Source organism: Etheostoma cragini, chromosome 8 (genome assembly GCF_013103735.1).
Source record: "Etheostoma cragini isolate CJK2018 chromosome 8, CSU_Ecrag_1.0, whole genome shotgun sequence".
Classification (NCBI taxonomy): domain Eukaryota; kingdom Metazoa; phylum Chordata; class Actinopteri; order Perciformes; family Percidae; genus Etheostoma; species Etheostoma cragini.
The window spans coordinates 18,785,407-18,808,693 of record NC_048414.1 but is presented as its reverse complement, the minus strand read 5'-3'; the positions used below and the strand labels follow the sequence as shown (position 1 = coordinate 18,808,693).

Here is a 23,287-nt window from a genome sequence, read left to right as displayed (position 1 = left end):
ATATAAATATTTTCTGTTACTATCCTTACGCAATAGCCTTTTTGTAGAATCGCAATGCAAATCAAATCTGCACTGTATCGTGAAAGAATCAAATTGGGACAAAAGCATATCATCCCAGCCCTAAAATTTATATATTTATTCCTGTATTTCTATCAACCAAATATATCTATTTATTTTTGTATAGAAAAAAGGAAATCCAAGGCACTCTTTTTCAAAATGATTTGAAAAGCTTTAATTTTAATGGCTATTTCAAAATAATAAAAATACAAATGTAAAAGACATAGGGAGAAGCAACCCACGTGTAGCGGCAGACAGCCTTCTTCAGGATATGTATATATTTATTTTTATTGAATGATAATAACTGCACTCAGTGCTGTTTTGCATCCTGTAATGTTGCAAATGTCCAACTGATTTTATCCAAGCAGGTAAGTCATTTGGAGCGTAGTTACCGTGAGAGTCGGGAGAGGGTGGCGAGCCTGGAGGCAGAGCTCCGAGCATCGGCGAGCACGGCTACAGAGAGCCAGGGCATGCTGAACGCAGCACAGGATGAGCTGGTTACCTTCAGTGAAGAACTGGCACAGCTCTACCACCACGTCTGCCTGTGCAACAACGAGACACCCAACCGCGTCATGCTGGACTACTACCGCCAGAGCCGCGTCACACGAAGCGGCAGCCTGAAGGGCTCAGACGACCACCGGGCTTTGCTCTCGCCTCGCTTGGCGCGACGCCTGGCTGCAGCGTCTGCAGCCTGCTCCTCAGAGCCCCCACGCACTCCCATGGACTCCCCATCCAAAGACGGCCATCTCAATGAGACGACCACCAACACGCTGGACTCTTGTCATAGCAGCCCCACCCGCAACCCTACAGGGTCCCCAGTCATCAGCATCTCTCCTTGCCCGTCTCCAGTGCCCTCCGAGGCAGGTGGGGACCTGCGGAAGGAGCCCATGAATATCTACAACCTGAACGCCATCATTAGAGACCAGATCAAACACCTGCAGAGGGCTGTGGACCGCTCACTTCAACTGTCCAGGCAGAGGGCTGCAGCCAGGGAGCTGGCGCCAATGCTGGACAAGGACAAGGAGTTGTGCTTGGAGGAGATACTCAAACTGAAGTCCCTGCTCAGCACCAAGAGAGAGCAGATAGCCACACTTAGGCTGGTGCTGAAGGCCAATAAACAGGTGAAAGATGATTTGTCTTTGTACTTAATATACCATGAAAAATGTAATACCCATGCCAACTGTAGGAAATCGATCATGTGTCCTTTTTGTGTCAGAGATACAATCCGGATGTTATTTTAATTAGGCCTATATGTTCTAATAAACTTTCCAATGATCCACATTGCAGACAGCAGAGGGGGCACTGGCAAATTTGAAGAGCAAGTACGAGAATGAAAAGGCGATGGTGACAGAGACCATGATGAAGCTAAGGAACGAGCTGAAGGCTCTGAAAGAAGATGCCGCCACCTTCTCATCTCTTAGGGCCATGTTTGCCACAAGGTAAGAGCGGAAAATGAAGCCAATAAGCTGGGAAAGTGAACATGAACTTTCCTTAAATTATAAATGGAGGATTTGCCTGTGTGACAGAAATCTCCTGCTAATTCTTTGTTTCTTCCCTCTGCACATATCTCTCTCTCTCTCTCTCTCTCTCTCTCTCTCTCTCTCTCTCTCTCTCTGTGTAGATGTGATGAGTACGTTACCCAGTTGGATGAAATGCAGAGGCAGCTGGCAGCAGCAGAGGATGAGAAAAAGACGTTGAACTCCCTCCTCCGTATGGCCATCCAGCAGAAACTGGCCTTGACCCAACGGCTTGAGGATCTGGAGTTTGACCACGAGCAGACTCACCGTGGCCGCGGCGCTAAAGTGCCCAAGATAAAAAGCAGCCCGCCCAAAGTAAGTCGCAGAGGTGCCGTCACAGCTCCCTCCAGTCCCACGAGGTTCCACAGCCCCTCCATTATCACCACCCACACCCTGAACACCTCCCTTACTAGTCCTCCCTCTGTAGAACTAACCGCCTGTCCGTCCATGTCTGCGTGGACTTCAGACACACTTTCTGAAACAATCCAGACCTCAGCTTCAACTCTTCAACCCAACATCAGTTACCCTCATTTGTTTCTGGGCACCCAGCCCATCATGGTAGACCCTGAGCGGCTGACCTTAGAGTTCAGACGACTCATTTACTCAAGACAAGACATAGGTCGACTGTCCCCTTCTCACAGCACCAGTAGCCCTGCCTCAGTAACTCCTCACCTTCGACGAAAGCGATGATTCATCATCTATGTACACAGTTTCCAGATGCCACTGGATTAGGTGGGATACAGAGAGGAGGAAAAACTGGTTTCACATGTCTATGGTTTGAATATGCAGCAACACTCAGGAAGAAGGAGCCCCTGACACCTTGCTCCATCCTCAAAACAGCACTGAACAGCCTTTTTAGTATTGATACGTTTGGACTGCATGCAATTTTCTTATGAACACCCTTACATATGTGATACCAGGCATCTTTCTTGGCATATGAATAACTGCTACAATAAACCAAGGCAATATTTATATCACTCTCTTAGAGTACTAGGAAGTGTGTCAAAGAGAAAACCAAGCCAAACATGGCTGCAGCCTCTGCTTCAGCATACAGTGACTCATAGCACTCCCCTGTGGCAGACTCTATAAATTACATGTTACGTTTCTCTTCTTATTTTGCATCTTTATCAAACTGTATTTTACCTAGTCTCTATATTCTCTCCAGTCAGACCTCCTCTCTGTGCCTCAATCTCCTATTTGATTGTCACTCTGTACACCTACCCCTCATGTAGTATCCAAAAATAAAGTAGAGAGAGGTTAACAACATTCATTCCTCCCTCTGATGACAGCCATTGTCTTGACAAACCTCTCTCACAGTATTCCCAGTTTTCTCCTCTAAATCAGAAAACATTTCCTTTTTTTTCTTGTCAAATGCTATTTGACCAATCTCTCTCTCACCCTTTCTCTCTCTCTTTTATCCTACCTCATATAATATATAGCATAAGGGAAACAGCTTAAATAAGATTTTAAGATAACACAACATCATATAGAATGAATTGACGAGAATGACTGGTGTGGACTTAAAACAGACTTTGTGAATAGAACTGAGCCATAAGCAGCAGGGGTTCTGGAGGTGAGCAGCATTGTTCAGCATTAGCCCGACTGTGTCTGTCCTCCTCTCTGTTGACTGTACCAATCAATATAATATTGGTTGATTTAAGTGTGTGTATGTATGTGTGCATGCCTCTTTGCTTTTTCCATCTCCAGTGCTGAATTTTTTAATTATTTTGGGGCATTTTTGGCCTTAGATGACAGGACAGCTGAAGAAATGAAAGGGGAGAGAAAGGGGGAATGACATGCAGCAAAGCCCAGGCCCGCTGCGTTGAGGAGTAAACCTCTATATATGGGTGCCCACTCTACCAATTGAGCTGTCAAGGCGCCCCATGTCCAGTGCTGATTGTCTTGCTGTTGCACTGACTGGTCCTGTCAGTGGGATCAGATAAGACTGGTTTAGTTACATTCACACTATGCAAGCATGCATTGTAAATGAATAACAGTGGATGAAGCCACTTGGTTGGCAGGTTATGCTTGCATCGAGTATTTCCTCTGCTCTTTTTCCGCATATGTCTCCACGCGCTCTCTTTTTCTCAGCCTTTTCCCATTCACTTACAGCAATGCTGATTTCCATGAGCGGAAGAATCAAAGGTTAGCCAAGAGAAACAAAACAAGGATGATTATCAACTATATTGTGTAAATTATTAAGTAGTGCTATAATAATGCCGTGAAAAAAACTGTATATAGAGCAGGATCAGACTGGGGCTTTAGTAAAACAAACTATTGTAGCAGCAAACCAGTAGTAGGCTCATTGTCTCTGACCAGGTCTTCCCCTGTCTTGTCATGTTTTCTTTGTCCTATTGTCTAACCCTGAGTGTTACCACTCTGTATATCTGTCTAATTTATCAGTCTCTTGTAGATTGTCAGCAGCCTGCTGCCTCAATATCGTCACTCTCCCCACAACTAAGGCGAGGGAGAGCCTCCCTAGCCCGCAGGTAACAAGCTGGAGAACCTGCTAGTAGTGGGCTTGTTGACATCTGTCTATTTGTCTATCTATCTGTCTATTCTACTAATCACACCATTCACATTCTATTTATTGGGAATAGACTTTCACATCATTTCTTGGTTGAACATCTGCATTTGTAGAAGATATAATGTCTTGCATGCTCTCAGTTTTCCCATTTTACATTTGCTAGTTATAGGCATTGAGGTTATGGCTGAAATCCTTGTATTTCATAAACAAGTAACCCAAAGTAAAACAAAGAAATTGTTGTTTTTCACTTGCAGGTAAAGTTTTGCATGCCACTATTCTAAATATGCTATTACTGTATAAATTGAACACCAATTCTCCTTTTTGTTGTTGCAATTTAAAAAAGGAACACAATGTTAAAGTCAAAATCTAGTTTCAAAATGTGAGGCTATATTTGAATGTGCCCTCTAGTTTTCTGTCTTATAGACTTTTTTCATGGCTGACATGAATTCCCTTAGCCGGAAAAGCACATGTGTTATTAATAAGGATGGAAGTGTCACATAAAGCCATGCAACCTAGCCAGTAGCTATAATTAGCATCATTAGCCAAGTCAAGAGTCCACTGTGCTGTTGCTAGTCATGTTTGAGTTCACCGACAGACTGGGCAACAGGTTGTCTTTATCTTTGTCAATGGACAGAGACTTTGATACAAGGTAACTAGGAAAGGAAGAGTTTGACTTTTTAGGAAATATGTTTATTGTTTTCTTGCCAAGCATTAGATGATAAGATTGATACCGCTAATGTCTGTATGCTAAAGACAAAGCTACTGCTAAAAGCTGTAAGCTAGGCACTGCACACAGAGTGGAAACTGGGGGAACCAGCTACATGTAGCTAGCTCTGTCCAAAAGTAACACAATTTTCACTTGATTACACGTTAACATATAACACATTATATTATACAAAAAGTGTAAAAACAATGCATTGTGGTTTTAAGGGGGTTTATATGATGAAGGAAGAAAGGGAATACGTTTGTTTCCCAAAAGGCAGAATTTTTCCTTTAAGAAAACCACGTCAGTCTTTTTGCCCACGTCACAGGTTGTTTGTTGATTTGGTGTAACCTCATTTCTTCCAACACTACCAGTCTTTTTCACTCAATCTTATTTATTTTCTTCTCCTGTCTCTCTGCATTCTTACAGTCCTAAATTGTTGGCAGACCTCCAGAAACACCATGCAGTCCTGTCCAGCAGCAGTAGCCTTCTCTCCCCCTGTGACCCTCGTAACTGTCTGGCCCAACAGCCCACGCTCCCCGGCACCTAACCCCAGAGCTCCATCCTGGGCTCTGGCCTCGGTCTGGCCTCGGTCTGGTAGGAGTTATGCAGAGACAGAGAGACACTTTGGATTGGGGTTCCCTCCGTTTTACTACCCCCAACCTAACAACCACCTGGTGCGTATCGGACTCTGTGACCCCTACCCCCCACCTAAACACAAACATGGTTCGGCCCTCGGCAGGCCTCCCGGTTACCTGGGTCGCAGAAGAAGAGCAAGATGCTCTCTTCTTCTCTAGAAGTGACATCATGTCCTGGAAAAGGACTGAACTAAGACGCAAAATGAGTGACAAATCACTGGAATCTTTTCCCTTGATCGTATTAGTATTTATTTATAATTTATTTACTCTATTGATTATTTATTGATTTGTAACACATTTCAAAAAGATTTATTATTGGAATGTTTTTTCTGTGTTTGTTGGTTATTCAGAATGAAAATCCAGCCGTGTTTTATTGCTGTAGCGGTATTCCTACACAAAGGAAACCCAATGAAACCAAAACCAGACCTGCAAAGGTTCTTTCTGGTGTAATTAACCGATTTAAAACTTGCCTCATCATAGTATACAGAAGTAAAATGTCAGGTTTTGACAGTATAATAATCGAAACATATGTATGCCATTTTTACATAGGAGTGTTAAGGCTCTGATACACCAACCCGACGGCCGACCGTCGGCAGAAAAGTCCCTCGGAACACACCGAAGCGATGCCGACTTAAGCACACGTTCTGCGCTTGCGTGCAACGTAATATGGCTACATAACATCAGGCGGCTTAACCTGCAATGTCGCCCAAAAGATGAAACTCTGTAGCCAATTCGGCCAACGCGTCACGTTGGTCTGGCTTCTCCAGAATTTCAAAATGGACCGTAATGGCGGCTCGTTCGGAAAAAAATCTCATATTTTACGAAAATAGATGAAAAGGTTTGAAAACATTTTAAGCGAGAAGTAGCTCATGCAGTTGCTGAATCTGTCTCTATTAGTCACGCTCATCACACTCGTCATTTCCGGGTTAGCACTCTACCAATCAGATTGGTCAGTGAGTCCAACTGCCCATTTACTGATTCAACATGTCAAATCTGCCAAAAGGACGGCCGGCGGCTGCTCTGGCTGACGTAGCCAAACAGACTCGAGTCACCGCCCTCGCCAGACTGTCTGACGGCCGAAAAATCTGGTTGGTGTGTCAGCGCCTTTAGAGTACATTGGGTTTGACATTGCAAACAGACTAATGAAGGTAAACACTTAATTTTAAGAAAACTTTCTTTTGGTGGTGACGGGTGGATTTCAGCTACCTTTCTCACTAGTCTTTCTTGGAATGCTTGTAATTTTTTTTTTATACAAAGATTTTTTTTGCAAATGATGTGCATAAAGACTATTTTATACCTCCTATTATTTTTATTTATTTTTACAGCAGGCTCTAATGGCATGGTTTTGTCTGTTTATGTAGCTCAGATCTTTAGAGACTGAGATAGATGAGAAACTGTGCGTTTGAGATCAGGACTAGGGCTGTTGGCCTGAACTTTGCTATTGGAATTGAACAGGTTTAAGGGAATATGGAGTGAACTGACCACCATCATTTTAACATTAGATAAGAGCAGAGAGGATTACCCTAAAGTGTTCCTCTTCCCGAGTTACCGTCATTGTATTCTCACCCAGTATTCTCTGTCTTCCTCTTTCACTGTATTGGCCACACCCCCAGAAAACTGTTATTATGACCATTTGTTCATCCTATATGACAGTGAGAGAAATTACATTTACATGTCTAACTGTCCAAGCAGTATGCAGTACTGTCTAAGCACAACTATGCATATGCATTAAAGCAATACAGTAGTGCTGGTCAGAGACTTTTCTGATTAGGATAAAGTCAATCTTTCCATTTCTACCACAAACTTACCAGCAGGCTGATTAAAACAAAGGCAAGACAGTTAGGGACACAATCAAGAAGTTTTTTTCTTTTTGAAACACTGTTTTGATCACTGAGGGGCAACGTCTGACTGAGATGGATGTAAGGTGTGACATTTGTCGCATAATTGAAATACCATTTCTCTTTCTTTAAACCCTCATAATGTCTAAAGTGTTCCCCTCACTGCACTGAATACATATTTCTGCCAAACTGGATATGAAATGGATAAACTAAACCTACATAGCCAGTATAGTGTTGTAATGACAAAGCATTTATGTTACAACAGCAATGAATGAGTGGGCTCTTTCTGTTCTTTGTGTGTGTGTGTGTGTGTGTGTGTGTGTGTGTGTGTGTGTGTGTGTGTGTGTGTGTGTGTGTGTGTGTGTGTGTGTGTGTGTGTGTGTGCGTGTGTGTGTGTGTGTGTGTGTGTGCGCGCGTGTGTGTGTGCAGGCATGCATACATTTGTCTGACTTGTCTTTGTTAACACTGAAGATTGTTACTTTTTGGAACTACAGAGTGATTAAAATATGTGTCGCCCAAAGTAGCTTCTGAACCCACGCAGGCTCATTGGTGACCTAACTCTCTTGGTTTGTTTGCACAATATAGCAGTAGATGGAGAGAGACTAATCCGATGAAATAACAATAGCTGTTCAACAGTGGGTTTAATTTCTCCTCCATTTAAAACAGTGTTTTGTTGGTTTCACAAGTAAATAAAAGACCTGTCCTTGGATTTGTATGTGACTGTGTGTTTGTTTCTCTATCATCATTTTAACAAACCAGACAGAAATTAACATAAGAGATAGAACACAAAAGGTCAAAACCTTTTTTAAAGCACCAGATTAGACATCTATCCTTGTCATTATTTCTTAGCGTTGCCTTAAACAAAGCATGTTTTACAGTACAGTAAAAAAATCACTTCTTAAAGAGCAAAGGACTGCAATTTGAATCAGCATTGAGAAAGAAAGCAATGCTGAGGTAACAGAAGATATCCGCAGAGATTGTTGCCTTATCTGAAAGAAAGAGACTCTCTTTCATAGTCTTCTCCTCGGTCCCTTCTTGAGTGTCTTAATGTATAGGATTAATTATCAGTTTTATTAATACAGTTATAGTAGAACTTCTATTACAACACACGTGATGTGCTTTAACGTCCAGACATTACAAATACCTCTCAGTCTCAACTATAAGCCACATTACTATGATGACGCTATATCTAGGGCTTAAGGTAGGAGATAATCTTCTTATGACCTAATATCATACAGTATGCAATAATGCATGAATGTGTGAACTGTCAAACCCCTTTGTTAACCAGCATGTCTTATGAAACACCATTCCTGCCAAAACAATTATGCAATATTTTAAATTTGTTTTTCTCAATATCATGACTTAGAATGCTAAGAATATATTTTTTTTTAATTACAATTTGCTGTAACATTTCATAAACATGACTTAATGTTCTAATGTTGACCAATTACAACAATTCCATCATAATCTTGATAACTTTGTGTCCTGCATTATGTCTTGTAATTATGTGTTGACTTAGTATCTCATATTACACTTACCTACTTATGATTTAATAAGTCATCAATTTTAATAATTTAGCATCTCAAAATATCTAATGAGTATGTCTTAATTATGGCTTATTATCTAATTAATAAATATGAGTAGGTCATAAAGAAGAATTGATGAGGACTTTATTTTTTACACAATTTCACCCTTTATAAAAAATAAAATCTCATAAGGTGACCAGATTTCTCAGACAAAATCCTGGGACATTTTCAGCTCAGAGGCGTATATACCTCCAAAACACGTCATGATTTTATTTTTGTAAAACTTAAAATGGGGACACTAGACCAAGAGCTGTTCTCATTAGGGGCTTAGCCCCCCCCAAAGGTCTGATCCTAGACTCACTCCTGCTGCTACTTCATACTCCACTCCACTACACCTCAGAGGCGAATGTTTCAAGATAGAAAGTCTTAATATTTCAAGATAGAAAGTCTTATTATTTCCAGATAGAAAGTCTTAACATTTCATTATGTTTTAATGTACCGAACAACTGACAGCTTTTGCTTTGTTGCTTCAGGCTTGTTTCTGCAGCTCTCATTGAGAATCACATACAATAAAAACTATTGAGGACCTTTTTTTCTTTGACATTGATGCAGTATTAAACGAGATCGCTCCAGTCGGCAGAAACAAGCTACAGTGTAAGTTAATAAGATAATTGTCCAGCTTGTGTTTACGTTCATAAAAGTGCTCGTTTTGCTACTCCAAATAATGAAGATACATTATCAACGTATGTGTGTGTGTGTGTGCGCGCGCGTGCGTGTGTGTGTGTACACGCGCGTGTGTGTGTGTGCGTGCGTGTGTGTGTGTGTGTGTGTGTGTGATAAGGAGGTACGCACTGAGTGGGAAGAAGGGCGGGGCTTTGGAAACACCCCCATCAAGGTGATGTTTCTTGTTGAAAAGTGTATAACGTCGCTACAACCAAAACACCCAGCTGTTTGTCTTCTCGGCCCGAGCGGGCGCACGTGGCTTGCCTCCGCGCAGCTGGACGCGCTGCTGAGGTTGCCTCTAGGAGAGGACCGCGTTTCTTCAACTTTTAATCGTTATTTCCGGTTATGTAAATGCTGGGGCGGCCAACGGATCATATCAGAATGGACGGCTTCAGCAGAGTCGCTATTCGCAGGAAGCCACCTAGTCTGGACACCCCGGAGCCAGAGGAAGAAGGTGAGTTCTCACAGAATGCTGGGATAACCCATTTCATAACAAAAACACAACTATATTACGCCAAAACTATTGCACGAGATTGAAATGGATCCTTCTAATGGTCTTTTACATCTATAAAACCCAGTGCTTTTGAATGTAATTTTTCAACTTCTGATTCAGGCTGGTTTATTTATCAGCAAATTACTGTAGCCACCGTTTTATCTGGACTGATTTTGCCTACTTATGGAAACTTCCTTGTGCACTCTCCTGTGCAGTTCTATCTTAAAGCAAAAGTAAAACATCTTACTGTTACAGGCTGGAATGTCTTTACCTGGCCTGCTGGTGACTCACTGGCTGACAGATGTCTTTTATTAAGCCACGGAGTTTTTCTCAGTCTGGTTGGGAAAGCATGACATGGCCACGCTTTAACACACCTACATTAACCCCCTTCGTTACACACCAACTCTGATTTACTGGCAGCTTACAGGAAGGTTTCAGAGGCAAGCCCCACCCTGTTGTGTAACAATCAACATGCTGGAGGGCACTTTTTTTTTTATTCCTTCTGGAAAACACCACTACAAAGAAAGTGGTAAAATCTTTGTCCACTCAGGATGGGACTCCTAGGGAAAAACAACGCTTTTTCTGACAGGTCCCGGTGCAGTTCTGTCTCTCAGTTTTAAAGTCTGATCAAAAACTTAGGATTGCTTACAGGCTTCCAGATGGCCTCCTCTGCAGCTGTAACACAAAGTTTGCCCAGGCATTAGTTTACCAAAGCTGTCTATATTTCTCGTAAAACTGTAATTCAAATACATGTATTCCTGCAGTGTATGCTGTCTGGCTGGGACCTACTGGGACAGGAGGCGCTGGTTTCATTTAGCAGCTTTGCGGAGTGCGTGTGCTAACATGCAGCTGAGGACACTGTGCTGTACTTTACCTGCATATTGGTGTGTGAACTTTACTCTGTGGTTGATAGTGCCAGAAGTGTGTCAGCAGCCAGCCTTATCCACATAACTCAGAAAATGAGCTGTATGCCAGGAAGTAAGGTAAACACTAGAATACCCAGAGATATGATCTGTCAGATCTGTTACATTGGTCAATATATAATAAGAAAGTATGCAGTACTAAATCCTAAAACAAAGGTTTTACTAAAGATCTGTCCAATGTGCAATAGTGGGTTTTTTATATCATGGATAGACAGATCTACCTTTCTCCCAGCTCCACAAACCATTTCTTCTTGTCTTCCCATTATTTTTGCTCAACACTCTAAAGGTTAGTGCCGCTGTTTCATTACTGAGCTGTTGTAAACACATCTGTCGTGATGTTTTATGGGGAAGTCAATCGAACCATGACATGAAACATGGTTGATTTGCAAAAGTGAAAGCCCTGAATAAAACTAATGAGTGTAACCTGAGTTCCCCTGCCACAGTTAGATAGTCATTTCTTTTGTTTGACTTGGTTCAAAACAACTTTTATTGTGGCTGGCTGATCACTGATGTCTTGGTCCACAGATATGATTACAGTAGAGAAGCAGTATTACACGCACAATGAGCTTTCATGCTCTCTTGTCTGGACTCTATTGGCCCGTGTCTGTTTTAGAGGATTCTAAGCCGTCCTATTTATGCTGAAGAAAATGCTTTTTCATCATTTATGTCTATTTTGATCCATTCTTCCTGGACGAATGGAAGCAACAAATCATTATGAATCGGTTGTCCTTTCAGCCCAAACATCTTTGAATGCTAACATATATTATCCTGTCAGCTGCTGTGCAACAGAGTTGGGTTGCACAAAGAACTCTATTTGTTTCTGTCTCTCTAGTGTTTGAAGAGTTTGCCCAATATCTTATTTTAAATTAGATTTTTGAACACAATATGGGGAAAATTTGTGATAACGTTGTTGAATATCGTGGCAACAAAATGAGTGCACTCCGTTCTGTATTTCTGCTACTTTCAGTGTACTGCTAAATACAACAAAACGCTTGTTGAATTTAATACAAATTAGAAGTAAATCATATCTAAAATTATTTTTATTGTAAAAAATTTAACGTAGAATTGAATAAAAAAAGTAACCATAAAAAAGACTGATAGTCACATTTTAAAGTGCAATTTTCTACTGATGTTTTCTTTCAACTAAACAAAAAAACAATGTATTTATGACACGTTGCAGCCTTTCGCGATGTGTTTATTTTGGCAGTAAATATTGCAATGATGATTTAAATTTATAAAAAAGATATACTGTATTGTGCAGCCCTAGTTCACAGCCCAAATAGATTGAGGGCATGTACCAGAGGTTGGAGCTGGTGTTATTGTGAGGACAGCTGTATCAGTCAACAATGAAGCTGCTTGTTTTCTGTGTGCTAAGATAGAAGCAGTGGGACTGTATGAATCAGAGGCTGTGTGGCCTGCTAGCTTACTGCTTCTGGTATTGTTTTGCTGCATTGGTGCCCATTCATCCTGAGCTGAACCCTTTCACTGTCTTCTACTGGCTTTAACTCACTTGAGGCAATAGTGGTTCCGCTGTGCAACTCAGTTCATGAGGGCTTAAGGATAGTTGTTTTTCTATGCCGTGCATTGCTGTACCACATCAATTACAAACTACCCGTCAATCAGCTCTGTGAATGGAGAGGCACTGCTTCATGTGTGATTGGTGTTTGAATTTTAAAGGTCCCATGCCATGAAAATGTTACTTTATGTGTTTTTTTTATATTATTATAAGTGGCCCCAGACTGCCTATGGTCCCCCAGTGGCTAGAAATGGCAATTTAAACCCAGCTCTGGGTATCCTTCTCTGCCTTTGAGAAAATGGAAGCTCAGACGTGCCAATCTGGTATCTTGCTCATTATGATGTCATTAAGGGGAAAGGTTACCTCAGCTTTCTCTGCTTTGCCCACCCAGATATTTGGCCTGATCATGAGAAAGAGGCACCATGGCTTGAAAACAAGCAAAGTATGGAAGTTGGTCAAGGCTACAACCCACCCTCCACCTTGCCCCCCCCACCCCCCTTCTTCAATAGCCATACCCCGGCAAAAACAACGGGACGGACTGCCAGACGCGGGACGCGTTACAACAACGGGGCAGTTGTGGTTAGGAAAATAATAATAATTTTGCAGATTTTCGGCTTTTCAATACTCCTTGCTACTGTAATCCTGTTATCTGTTATCACAACAGATGCTTCCTATTAAAATACATTAGTTTTCAAATCCATGCTCACCACCACGCAAAGTACTGGTGAGCAAAGAAAAATTTGAAAATCGTGTCCCGTGTACACCAATCAATAGATTAAATAACATCACCATTTCACGAATTGCCATGATACTGGGCTGTGTCATAGGACCTTTAAAAGTTTCCTTTTCCTTTTGCCCCTTTTGGCTTATAAATTACAGATGAACAGAAGGTTTAGCTTCTCAATAGAGATCATGCTGACAGAAATAAAGAATGTATGTACTGTACTGTATGTCCAAAAGCACAGAACATTAAAACAACAGCTAATGCTTTTGTTTTATACTGTATTAAAGCTATTTTTCCACTACATCATTGACACAGGGAGGAAGATGTGAGGCAATTGTGTAACCCGGCTATATATTCTAATCTTTTGAGAAATGATGTACATCCCATCTGCAAAAGGACAAAAAGATGTGAAGGGACTGGATGTCATCCTCTACAGTGTCCTCTACACTTGGAGAGGATAGTAGGTCTCAGCATAGCTTCCTGTCTCCTCTGCGTCTTTGTTTGGAGGCAGAGGAAGGAAAAGGAGAAAGTACTAAACAGTGTATTTTAAGCCACCGCTTCAATGTAGGAAGTGAAACTAGTTTAGGACCCTATTTCCCTAGGTGTTTTTTGTCTAAGTGACTGATGGTAACAACAATCTTGACAGTGGTCCAGTATTAAGCGATGGGGAACAAGCACTTTTGTGATGGTAAATACAAGCTGGACAATTGCCCAATTAATTTTTATTATTGTCTTTTTCAAAGCTTTTTTCGCCACGGCCTTGTTTAATACTGGGCAAAGATTGTTGTTTGCTTCCTAACATATATATATATATACAGTATATTTATGTTAGGTGGAGATCTTGGTTTGGTATTTTTTTTAAATAAAAGACACCAGACTGACATTGAAACAACTGCTCAAGTACTGTTTTTTGAGGCAGAAAGGTAAAAATGCAAACACTTGCCTTCTCTGCTATTACGGTAAGATTTGAGTCTCCATAATTTGGCTTTGCACTAAAAAATCAATTATGAGTTGATGTTAAATGATGAAAATTACTATTCCACAAACATGTTGTGCTCTACATCATTGACTACAAAAAGTATAGATTTTTATGATTCTCATGGGTAAATGTCAGATAGTAACTCTAAATAGACTGGGTAATTATATAAACAGAGACCCAAGTCTCCACACATTCTGGTTTGAATGGGATCACCTGAAAAACTGGACTGGGGACACTTGAATGGGTTTGGCCAACTGTACATGGTGCTTCATGTTCTTTTTAATAAAAATCTAGTCTAACAAACCCTGAATGTTTGTCAGGTTTGTGTCAGGCTCGAATATAACTCACAGCAATATGTGGCCTAAGCCGCCCTCTATTTGGAATTACAGTTAAATCTTAAATTCAATATTGCATTCATGTTATTTTATTCAGTCTTAAACTGTGCCTCACAGGAATTACTTTTTTGTACTAATTTGTATTTGGATTTAGTTAGTTTAGCCTTGTTTTCCTACAATATCCTGTTATCTCTGTTCTTTGCACAGTGATCCAGACATTGTCTCAATTTACCAGACCTTCCTCCACCGCTGCGCTGCTGAGGAGGGTCTGGCTAGTCCACACAGCATTCTGGGATGGGAGAAAAACGTTATCTGGAATAATGGCATTTCTTCAAACCAATCAGAATCGTCTTGGGCAGTGCTAGGCACCATGAAAAGCCACGTTGCCTCTGTAAAATAGCCTCGGGTAGGAACTTGTTTTGGTGGAACGCGTACGTTCAAAAGTTGTTTTAATCAAGCAACAGAAAGGTCCGATTGGACAGATAGTCTAGCTAGCTGTTTGGATTTACCTTGCAGAGATCTAAGAAAACAACACATTCTCACTCTCAATGCGTTCATGACAAGCGAGATAAGAACAGGACAGTTGCGTTTAGGAAAAGAAGAACAGGACAGTTGCGTTTAGGAAACATGACACACGGGACACACGGGTCTCCTGGGTGAAAGTTCTATGTTGTTTGAACCATCCCCCAACCCAACCATCATCACTATGCAGATTGTTTGGGCTCTCATACTACAAACCACCGTTGTTGCTCTTAGTTCTACGGCATCTTCAAACACTGCGTAGCTACTGCTCTACCTGGTGAGTTCTACACACACGCTGAAGGGTGCTTTTTGCATCGCATCTGACGCTGACAGCCACTGTCCAAATGTTCCTATTTTACGAGTTTGGAGTGAGAACAGGTTGAAGAAACGTTTATCCATAGTACTCTTAAATCGACCAGAGTTTTAAATGCCAATCCGGTGGAATTTCTGTCCGCAATGAAGCAATCCCGTCTTGGAACACCAAGGACACAGACTAATCCAGACATGATACATTGAGGAGGAAGTTGCAAATTAACCAGTTTTTTCTTAAGAAATACACATCAAATTACCAACAAAAAAAAATCCGACACGCTTGTTTTTACATAACTTTGTTATTATATTGTGGAACGCAGAATTACTTCAGTTTGTTATGTAAATGTATGTTCCCAATGTTTACTCTTCACTACTTTGTCTGGTAGAGATGTCTCAGACTGGACCTGTTTGTTTTTGGAGGTGGTAATTGGTTCGCTCAGGTCATAATCACAGTGGGCGTGGGCTGCACTCAGCAGGAAGCGACTAATACGTGTGTGTGTTTTTGTAATATCCCTCAGGGGTTGCACACACACTGGCTCTTACAAACACCAGTATTTAGGAACATATTTGAAGCACTCCAGTTTCCAAATGCTCCACTAGGTGGAGGTAAATGCTCAGAAATGTGTCACCCGTAGACCAGCAGGTGGACCTACAGGCGTGTGATGAGGACACATGCAGAGTCATGTTCTCCTTTGCAACACAGCAACCATCCACACACACTTTATTCTAGTATGAGACTGTGCTGTTGCTCCCAAATCAATAAGAAAACTATTATCAGTTGTGTTAGATTGTCTCTATTAAACCAAGATGTCCTTCTATTTGAAATCACATCATCATGAGCTTGTTGTCAATTATATATGATGTTTTAAAAAAACAAACATGCTAACCAATACAGTCTACTGTAACACACAAACAGACTATTCCTGTGATTCAATCAAGACGGATGTATATTTCTTACATGCGCCTGCTGGAAAAACAATGAGGTAAAGAGAGGAAACTGACAAACTTTTAGACTGTTTGCATAGAAATGTGTAAAACCTCCAGAGAAAAATGGTTGAGTAAAATTAAAGTCTGTTGACATATCCTTTATGTGTTTGTGTACGTGCACATTTACGTGTCACACACCACCCAGGGCCAGATCTTTCTCTCTAAGATTCTGTAATTTAATGTACATCTATTTTTTTTATTTTACTTTCAAACCGAATCAGCTGGGTGTGATACACTGAGTTAGGGCTAGCGAGAAACACTGCCAGTGTTTTTCCTTGACTGAATCCCAATATGATGATCAATAGAAGCCTGAATGTCTGCAGTGTTTGAGCCGGGACACACTGCCTGCCAGGGTTTCCTGCCTGCAGTGAGTCGTTTCCTCATCCTGACTGGCATTGTTAGCCTGGGAGGCTCTTCCCAGAACGTTACTGTACCTAACAAGCTCAGTCCGAGCTCTAAAAAAGAGAATTCAGACCTGCTAGACACTGAGGGACCAAGAAAGACTTTGAGGAAGGTAATTTACAGAGAGGAAGATGTGGGGCAATTGTGTAACCTGGACATTTTTTTTTCATCTTTGCGAAATTACGGACACCGCATCTGCAAGAGGACAAGAAGATGTGAAGGTATTGGTGACTGGATGACTTACCTTCCTCTACAGTGCTGTCTTTCTGCTTTTGGAGAGGATAGTAGGCAGAGGATGGAAGAGGAGAAACAGGTGTATTAGGTTTTAGGCCACCACTTGGACGCATGGACTGGTTGGTCGCTGGTTACCGGAGGTCCCGTCTCAGACACGTTGCCTCGGGTAGGTGATTCTTATAGGCTGGACAAAAACAGTGAGGATGAACACTGCCATATATATATGTTAGGAGGACATCTTGGGTTGGTATTTTGTTTTTCAAAATAAAAGCCACCAGACTGACAATGAAACGACGGCGCAAGTACTGGTTTTGGAGGCGGAAAGGTAAAAATGCAAAGATGTGTCTTCTCTGCTGTTATGGTAAGATTTGAGACTCCATATGTGGCTTTACACTGAAATTGTTAAATGATGAATATTATTCTTTATAACTGAAGGAAAAGTTTTTTTCGGCCCAGCCGTTCACAAACATCATCTGTGACGTATTTTTCATTACCATTAAAATGTCCCTAAAGTTGTTTAATGCCTTCTGCTCTGTTACCCTGTTTGACTGGCATTTATGTAATCTCTATGTTCTACCAGCGAGCAGGGTCCATTTTCTAATGTTATCATCTGGCTGCTCTACCCTTTTTTCCACTCTGACGATGAGTTGCTGTTCCACAAGTGTTGTGGCTGCACAAAACAGGAGCAAATAATCTGAAAAGGTTTTCTCCCCTCTGCAGTACTCTGTCTGTCTGTAATTGTTTTTTTTTTATTAAGTGTTGTTAGGACTCAGTGGTTTACCAATGTGAATGTAGGGCTGGGCAATATATTGATATTATTTTAGAGTATATCTACATATAAGGCTAGACAGCGTCTTAAATGTTGGAAATTGTTATATGATAGTGTTCTCTTTTCTTGGTTTTAAAGGAAAAGTGATGTCATTTCTGAACTTACCAGACTTCTTAAGTATTATATCCAGATTACTGACAAAATGTCATTGTGTAAGTATTTTTTGAAGAGCCAGTTGTCAACTCTATCGTATTGATGCAATATCAAGATTAATGTCCAAAGATATAGCTCCATGTAGATGCTATGTAGCACCAATGTGTTTCTGTAACACCAGTGTTCTCGTAAATGCATTTGTTTCAGGATTACTGGTCAGATACAGTGTACATCCATGGAGTGAGCGTGTTGATTCACTGAGTCGCAGCATTGATCTTTATGTGGGCCGCCCTGCTGCTGTGTGAGGGAGCATTTAAATCCACCAGGCTGGAAAAAAAGACAGTTTTGTTCTCAGAGGCCTGGGAACCGTTTCCCTCTTTAAAAACCCTCTTCTAACCACTCTGGCCTTTTGGCAACGTCCCTGATGCCCCATGTCTCAACTGCGCTTGTGTTGTTTGTGTTTAAAGGCAGCATAGTAGGGCAATGGAAATGTTGCAACATTACAACATACACATACCTCAACTGTGCACATTGTTTACGGTGGTGTGTATTGTTGGTGAGCAGGGGCGAGTCACCCTAATTTATTAGAAGAAGAGAGGAAACACTGTGAGGCATTCGGCTTTCATTCTCATTGGCAGGAAGGAAAAGGCTGAGAACACCAGCAGGCCGGGTCCTTTCACCACGCTCATTGTTTCAGCATGGGAGAGGGTGTCACAAGGTTTAGTAACACCACTTCTGAGTATCAGCACATATACGCTCATATATTTGAATTGGCTTTTTGTCTATTTTTATATGAAGGTATTTCTTACAGTTCTGGGAAAAGGTTGAGAGTTTTTGAAAACTTGCAAAAAATATTGATATAACCTTTGTGTTGGCTTCCCGTCAAAATTGAAAACCAAACCTTTTAATGTTATGTAACACTAACTTATTAACTTTAGTTTTACAGTTATCTTAGGAATTTATGGTCAATAAACCTCATTTATATGAAATGATACCCAATGTGTGAGTTAGAACAGCAGAAATTAGGAATTATTTAGACTAAAATTAAACGAATGTACAGTATGTTGATGGATAATCACAGACTGTAATACGTCAACTTTGACTCAATACTATTTAAATACACTTTTTTTTCAAATAAATATAAAATTGAATAAGACACCCCAAAACGGATGGAAATAGATATTTGTACTTGTCAAAGAGCGCTCAATCCTGTTATTTTGCGTAATTACAATTGGGTAGTTAAAAAGTTCATTGATGTAGGAAAACGGGTCAATTTGACCCGAGGACAACATGAGGATTGAGTAGGCAGAGTAGAAAAGTGAGTACATGCTGGAGGTAGTGATCTAAGATCATACAGTGAATTCACGCAGCCCTATTTTAGCAGTGTACTTTGACCACAAAAGGTGGATTATTACTGTAATTGAGGATAATTTGTATGATTGCAATGGCACTTGACTTGATAAACTGGCCTCTTATAAGGTCAGGAAAAACAGTATTGTAAAACAACGTACATTTCATCTTGCTGCAATCCTTTATGTGTTTGTATAATGGGGCGCTCGTGCTCATTGGTGCTCACACTGACATACTGTCACTGATGCATGCCCAGACATGGAATTAATGAAGTACTTATCGCTCTCAGTGATCGTTCTCAACTCTTATTGTTAATTCAGGGTGGATTATAGTGGGATTTATTCTGTGAGAAAAATAAGACCGATAATGAAAGCAACCATGTGTCTTCTATGCCAGGATGGTAAACCAATTGTTTAATCAATTTGGTGTCTAGCGTTAATATTATTGTCACAGCGCAGCTCGGGACCGACTCTGCATTGATTTTGGCAAACTGACAGCAGGTATATTTTGTGTGTGTGTGTGTGTGTGTTGGTGAGGCTGATTCTTGGAACCAATCCAAGGTTGGTTGTTCCAGTGATGTGGGGGTAGATGCAGAGACCCGTTGCCTGCTCTACCCTTCATGACAGATGTGCCCTGCTACTGTAGAGATGGAGCTTTAGCCTCTGCACCTTGTTTGCTGTCTCTTTTTACCTTTTTTTTGTTTATGTGTGTGTACCTATGAACAGCAGACAATACCCATCATTTATCATTGACCTTCATAATGTGTGTGGTTCACCGGGTGGAGGGGGGAGTCAATTAAAAACAGCACGGGCTGAAATGCTTTGTGTGTGTGTGTGTGTGTGTGTGTGTGTGTGTGTGTGTGTGTGTTTGTGTGCTGTTGAACATGCATACATTTTAAGTGACATGGGTTTAATTAATGATGTGTGTGTGGGAGGCCCGTGTTTCTTCACTTATAGAGATGTGTTGGGTAATGGCCCGGAGCCATGCTGCTCTCCTCCCCTCTCCTCTCTTCTCAGGCCATAGGGAGAAGACAGAGATGGATGGAGGGAGAGAAAATGACAGTTAGAGAGTGGTAGGTGGATGTTGAAGAGAGGTGTGTGAGTTAGTGAGGGAAGAGGGAAGTGCCAGCTTCAGTGGTTAAAAGGTAGAGAAATGTGTGAGGTGGGCAGTGTGTGTGTGTCTGTGATGAGTGGGAGAACGTTTTGGGGCATGAGCAAGGACAGAAGAAAATATATGCACATATATTATGTTGTTCACGCTTGAAAGTGTCACAAAAAATGAAAAGGACAATTTGCAATGCACTGGCATGACATTTAAAAGCCAACTGCAGCAATCAAATTGTAATCCTTTAAACTCAAAATAAACTGAATGTGTTTATCTTCATTCAAGTTGACATGCTTCAACAGGTTGAATATTGTAAGAAAAGGGGATGTTGTGTTTAAAGCTTGTTCCACCAACCTCAAGTGTCCAAAGCAATGAAGGCAGCTTTGTCTCTACATGTGTGTTGATTGCTTTATTACGTTTTTCCACTGCATAGTACCAACTCGACTCGTCTTGACTCTACTCACCTTTTTTGGTTTTCCATTACCAAGAAAAGTCCCAGGTACTTTTCTTAGTACCACCTTAGTTGAGGTTCCAAGAGAGCTGAGGCGATACCAAAAGGTGACGTGAAAACCTGCAGACTACTGATTGGTTGGAGAGAATCGTCACTAATCACTGCGTCATCACTGTTAGTGAGAGAAGGGGGTGTCCTGAACAAACCTGCCGTTTTTAAGTAGTTTAGCTGATGTTTTTTAAATTTTAAACTTTGAAACAAATTTGTCTTCTAGCTGTAGCAAATGCAACACACTGTCAACGTTTTGTGTGTATGTGTGTCGCGTTAGGTCACGGCAGTTTCCTGCTGTGACGACCAGCTCACGCATGAGGCGTTACTAATCTGCAATAGAAAAAGGAGAACAGGGCACCTGCCAGTCAAGGCGAGTCGAGTAGGCACCAATAATGGAAAAACGCCATTAGTGTATTCCTCTTGAGTACAGTTTATTTATTAGAGTTGTAATACTTTTAGCAATAGGGCATTTGGCCATGCCGGAGGTCTGCACTCTCCAGGCCCTTCTACTTTCATATAATTTCATTGGATTGTGGGCAAAATGTGAGATTTGATGTATAGAATACAGCTCACTGTATTAACTTCTTAACGTTATGAAAGCAAAAATGAAAGATAAAACGTTCCTATCTGCTACCAGTACTGTAAGTCCACACTGTCAGAGGAATGACAATGTCTGCACGCCAGGGCATGTGAGAGCTTCACAGTCACCCAAGTGTGAACATGAGAATTTGATTCTGGCAGAATTAAGGTGCACAAAACATCTGTCATGGTAGATATACATGATGTGTATTCTTACTTTTGAATTTGAACTGGGTGCTAAGCAAGGGAGGTTGAATTAGGCAGAGTTTGGGCATGTGTGTGTGTACTTGCGTATGTGTGTGTGTGTGTGTGAATGTGGAAAGATTCTTTAAGCTGACGTCCCCAGTGTGTGACAGCAGATTGATCTGTGGTTGCAAAGCATCGAGGAAGGGCTTATCTACCCCCATACAGGGTGGGCTTTAAGTATTTGATTGCATTTCTCAGACCAAGCTGGGTGTTTTTGTGAGTTAGTGTCCGGATTCAATTGTCTGCCTTCTCGTGTGTTTGCTGTGTGAACGTACACTCTGTGCAATGACCTAGTGTAAATTAAATCCAAAGGATTTGTCGGCTATCTTCATGCAAGTGTACCTATATGCTGGTAATGCCTGTATGTAGATATGCTTGTGCGCTCACGTCAAATGGCATACTGTATAGAGCAAACTTAAGAAAAAAGAAAACTTAAGCAGGTCCATTACTCACTGTCTAAAAAACCAATACTTCAATGGTCTCCATGGAAACAATACAATAGGCCTTCCTGCAGATAAAAATCAATGAATGTGTTGGCTCATAAGAGGTATAATTTCCTAACATAATATTCAATGTGTTATTCAGTGGTCACCCCACCTCAGATGCCGGACATTCTTCTGAAAGTCATATCCTGGTAAAAGAGGGGTCAACTCTTTACACTGGCTGGAAAGCAAGAAGATATTCATAGTCATTTAATGATAGTTCTGTGCATATTGTCACAATGTTTTTCAGATAAAAGGAACTTATTTTCTTCCTAAATATAATGCCATAATACCTGCAACTTTTTAACTGACTTGACACCTTTTAGGCTGAAAACTGTTATCGACTTTTCAATAGGATAAATGTGCACACTTACTGTAGGTCGTTAGATGGTTTCTTTTTAATATCCTCATGTGTCACTTTTTTTTCTTTCTTTTTTTTCCGTTTTTTTTCCCTTTATTAGATAGAGACAGTGGATAGCCATGTGAAAGGGGGAGAGAGAGAGAAGGGGGGATGACGCGCAGCAAAGGGCCGCAGGCTAAATTCGAACCCGGGCCGCTGCAGGACTCAGCCAACATGGGGCGAGCGCACTTACTCATTGAGGTATAGGCCGCCCCTTATGTGTCACTTTTGGTTAGGATAACAACTGCAGTGCTTAATTAAGCCCAGAATCACAGTGTCTAACCTTATGCAAACGACATCATCGTATTAGATTCATGGATTGGTTTGTCTAACTTCACAAACCCCTGAATATTCTCTTAAACTTCCCTTTATGGAGTTAAAGTCAGCAAAGTGGAGATGTGCACCACATTTACAGTTCAGTTTGGTCTGTTTTGGATATAGCGGAGAAAAATAATAATACATTTATTTTTAAAAGCGCAAACAATGTGCAAAATTGCTATATTTCCTGCTGGCATAATCAAGGGATTCAAACATGTGCATAGAGTTAGTTAGTCAGTAAGTAAGTCTAACTTTATTACAAAACAATGTGCAATAAGAGACATTATAGTCGGGCTAAAGCTTTTTGTTCTCTATGACTTACATGCTCACCCTTGGTTGTTGTTTTGAGAGTGTTTTGGCTTATCTCTACTAATAGAGCTCCTTGGGTGATGCTATTGAAAATGACATAGTGTGTGTGATGTAGATAT

General features: G+C 41.0%; 2 protein-coding genes and 1 long non-coding RNA gene across 7 annotated transcripts in view; all 3 read left to right on the top strand.

The window, feature by feature from the left end:
- The window catches only part of bicd1a (bicaudal D homolog 1a), a 35,735-nt gene extending 29,992 nt beyond the window's left edge, over positions 1 to 5,743 (top strand). Inside the window, exons 6-10 of the mRNA XM_034879263.1 lie at positions 310 to 1,178; positions 1,345 to 1,496; positions 1,679 to 1,889; positions 3,988 to 4,063; positions 5,234 to 5,743. Of these exons, the coding sequence (XP_034735154.1) occupies positions 310 to 1,178; positions 1,345 to 1,496; positions 1,679 to 1,889; positions 3,988 to 4,035 (1,280 nt within the window). The 3' untranslated portion in view covers positions 4,036 to 4,063; positions 5,234 to 5,743. The remainder of the gene's footprint in view (positions 1 to 309; positions 1,179 to 1,344; positions 1,497 to 1,678; positions 1,890 to 3,987; positions 4,064 to 5,233) is intronic.
- Positions 5,744 to 6,553: 810 nt separating this feature from the next.
- LOC117949200 lies at positions 6,554 to 7,902 on the top strand. The gene is made up of 2 exons (XR_004657647.1): positions 6,554 to 7,625; positions 7,710 to 7,902. It is a non-coding gene; the product is annotated as an uncharacterized LOC117949200 (long non-coding RNA).
- A 1,878-nt stretch (positions 7,903 to 9,780) lies between these two features.
- fgd4a (FYVE, RhoGEF and PH domain containing 4a) overlaps positions 9,781 to 23,287 on the top strand; it is a 56,268-nt gene continuing 42,761 nt past the window's right edge. Inside the window, exons 1-2 of one of the 5 annotated variants that reach the window (XM_034879074.1) lie at positions 17,053 to 17,122; positions 17,228 to 17,317. In XM_034879074.1, coding sequence (XP_034734965.1) covers positions 17,068 to 17,122; positions 17,228 to 17,317 — 145 coding nt within the window. In that variant the 5' untranslated portion in view covers positions 17,053 to 17,067. The other 4 variants (XM_034879061.1, XM_034879062.1, XM_034879065.1 and 1 more) reach the window with 4 other exon arrangements.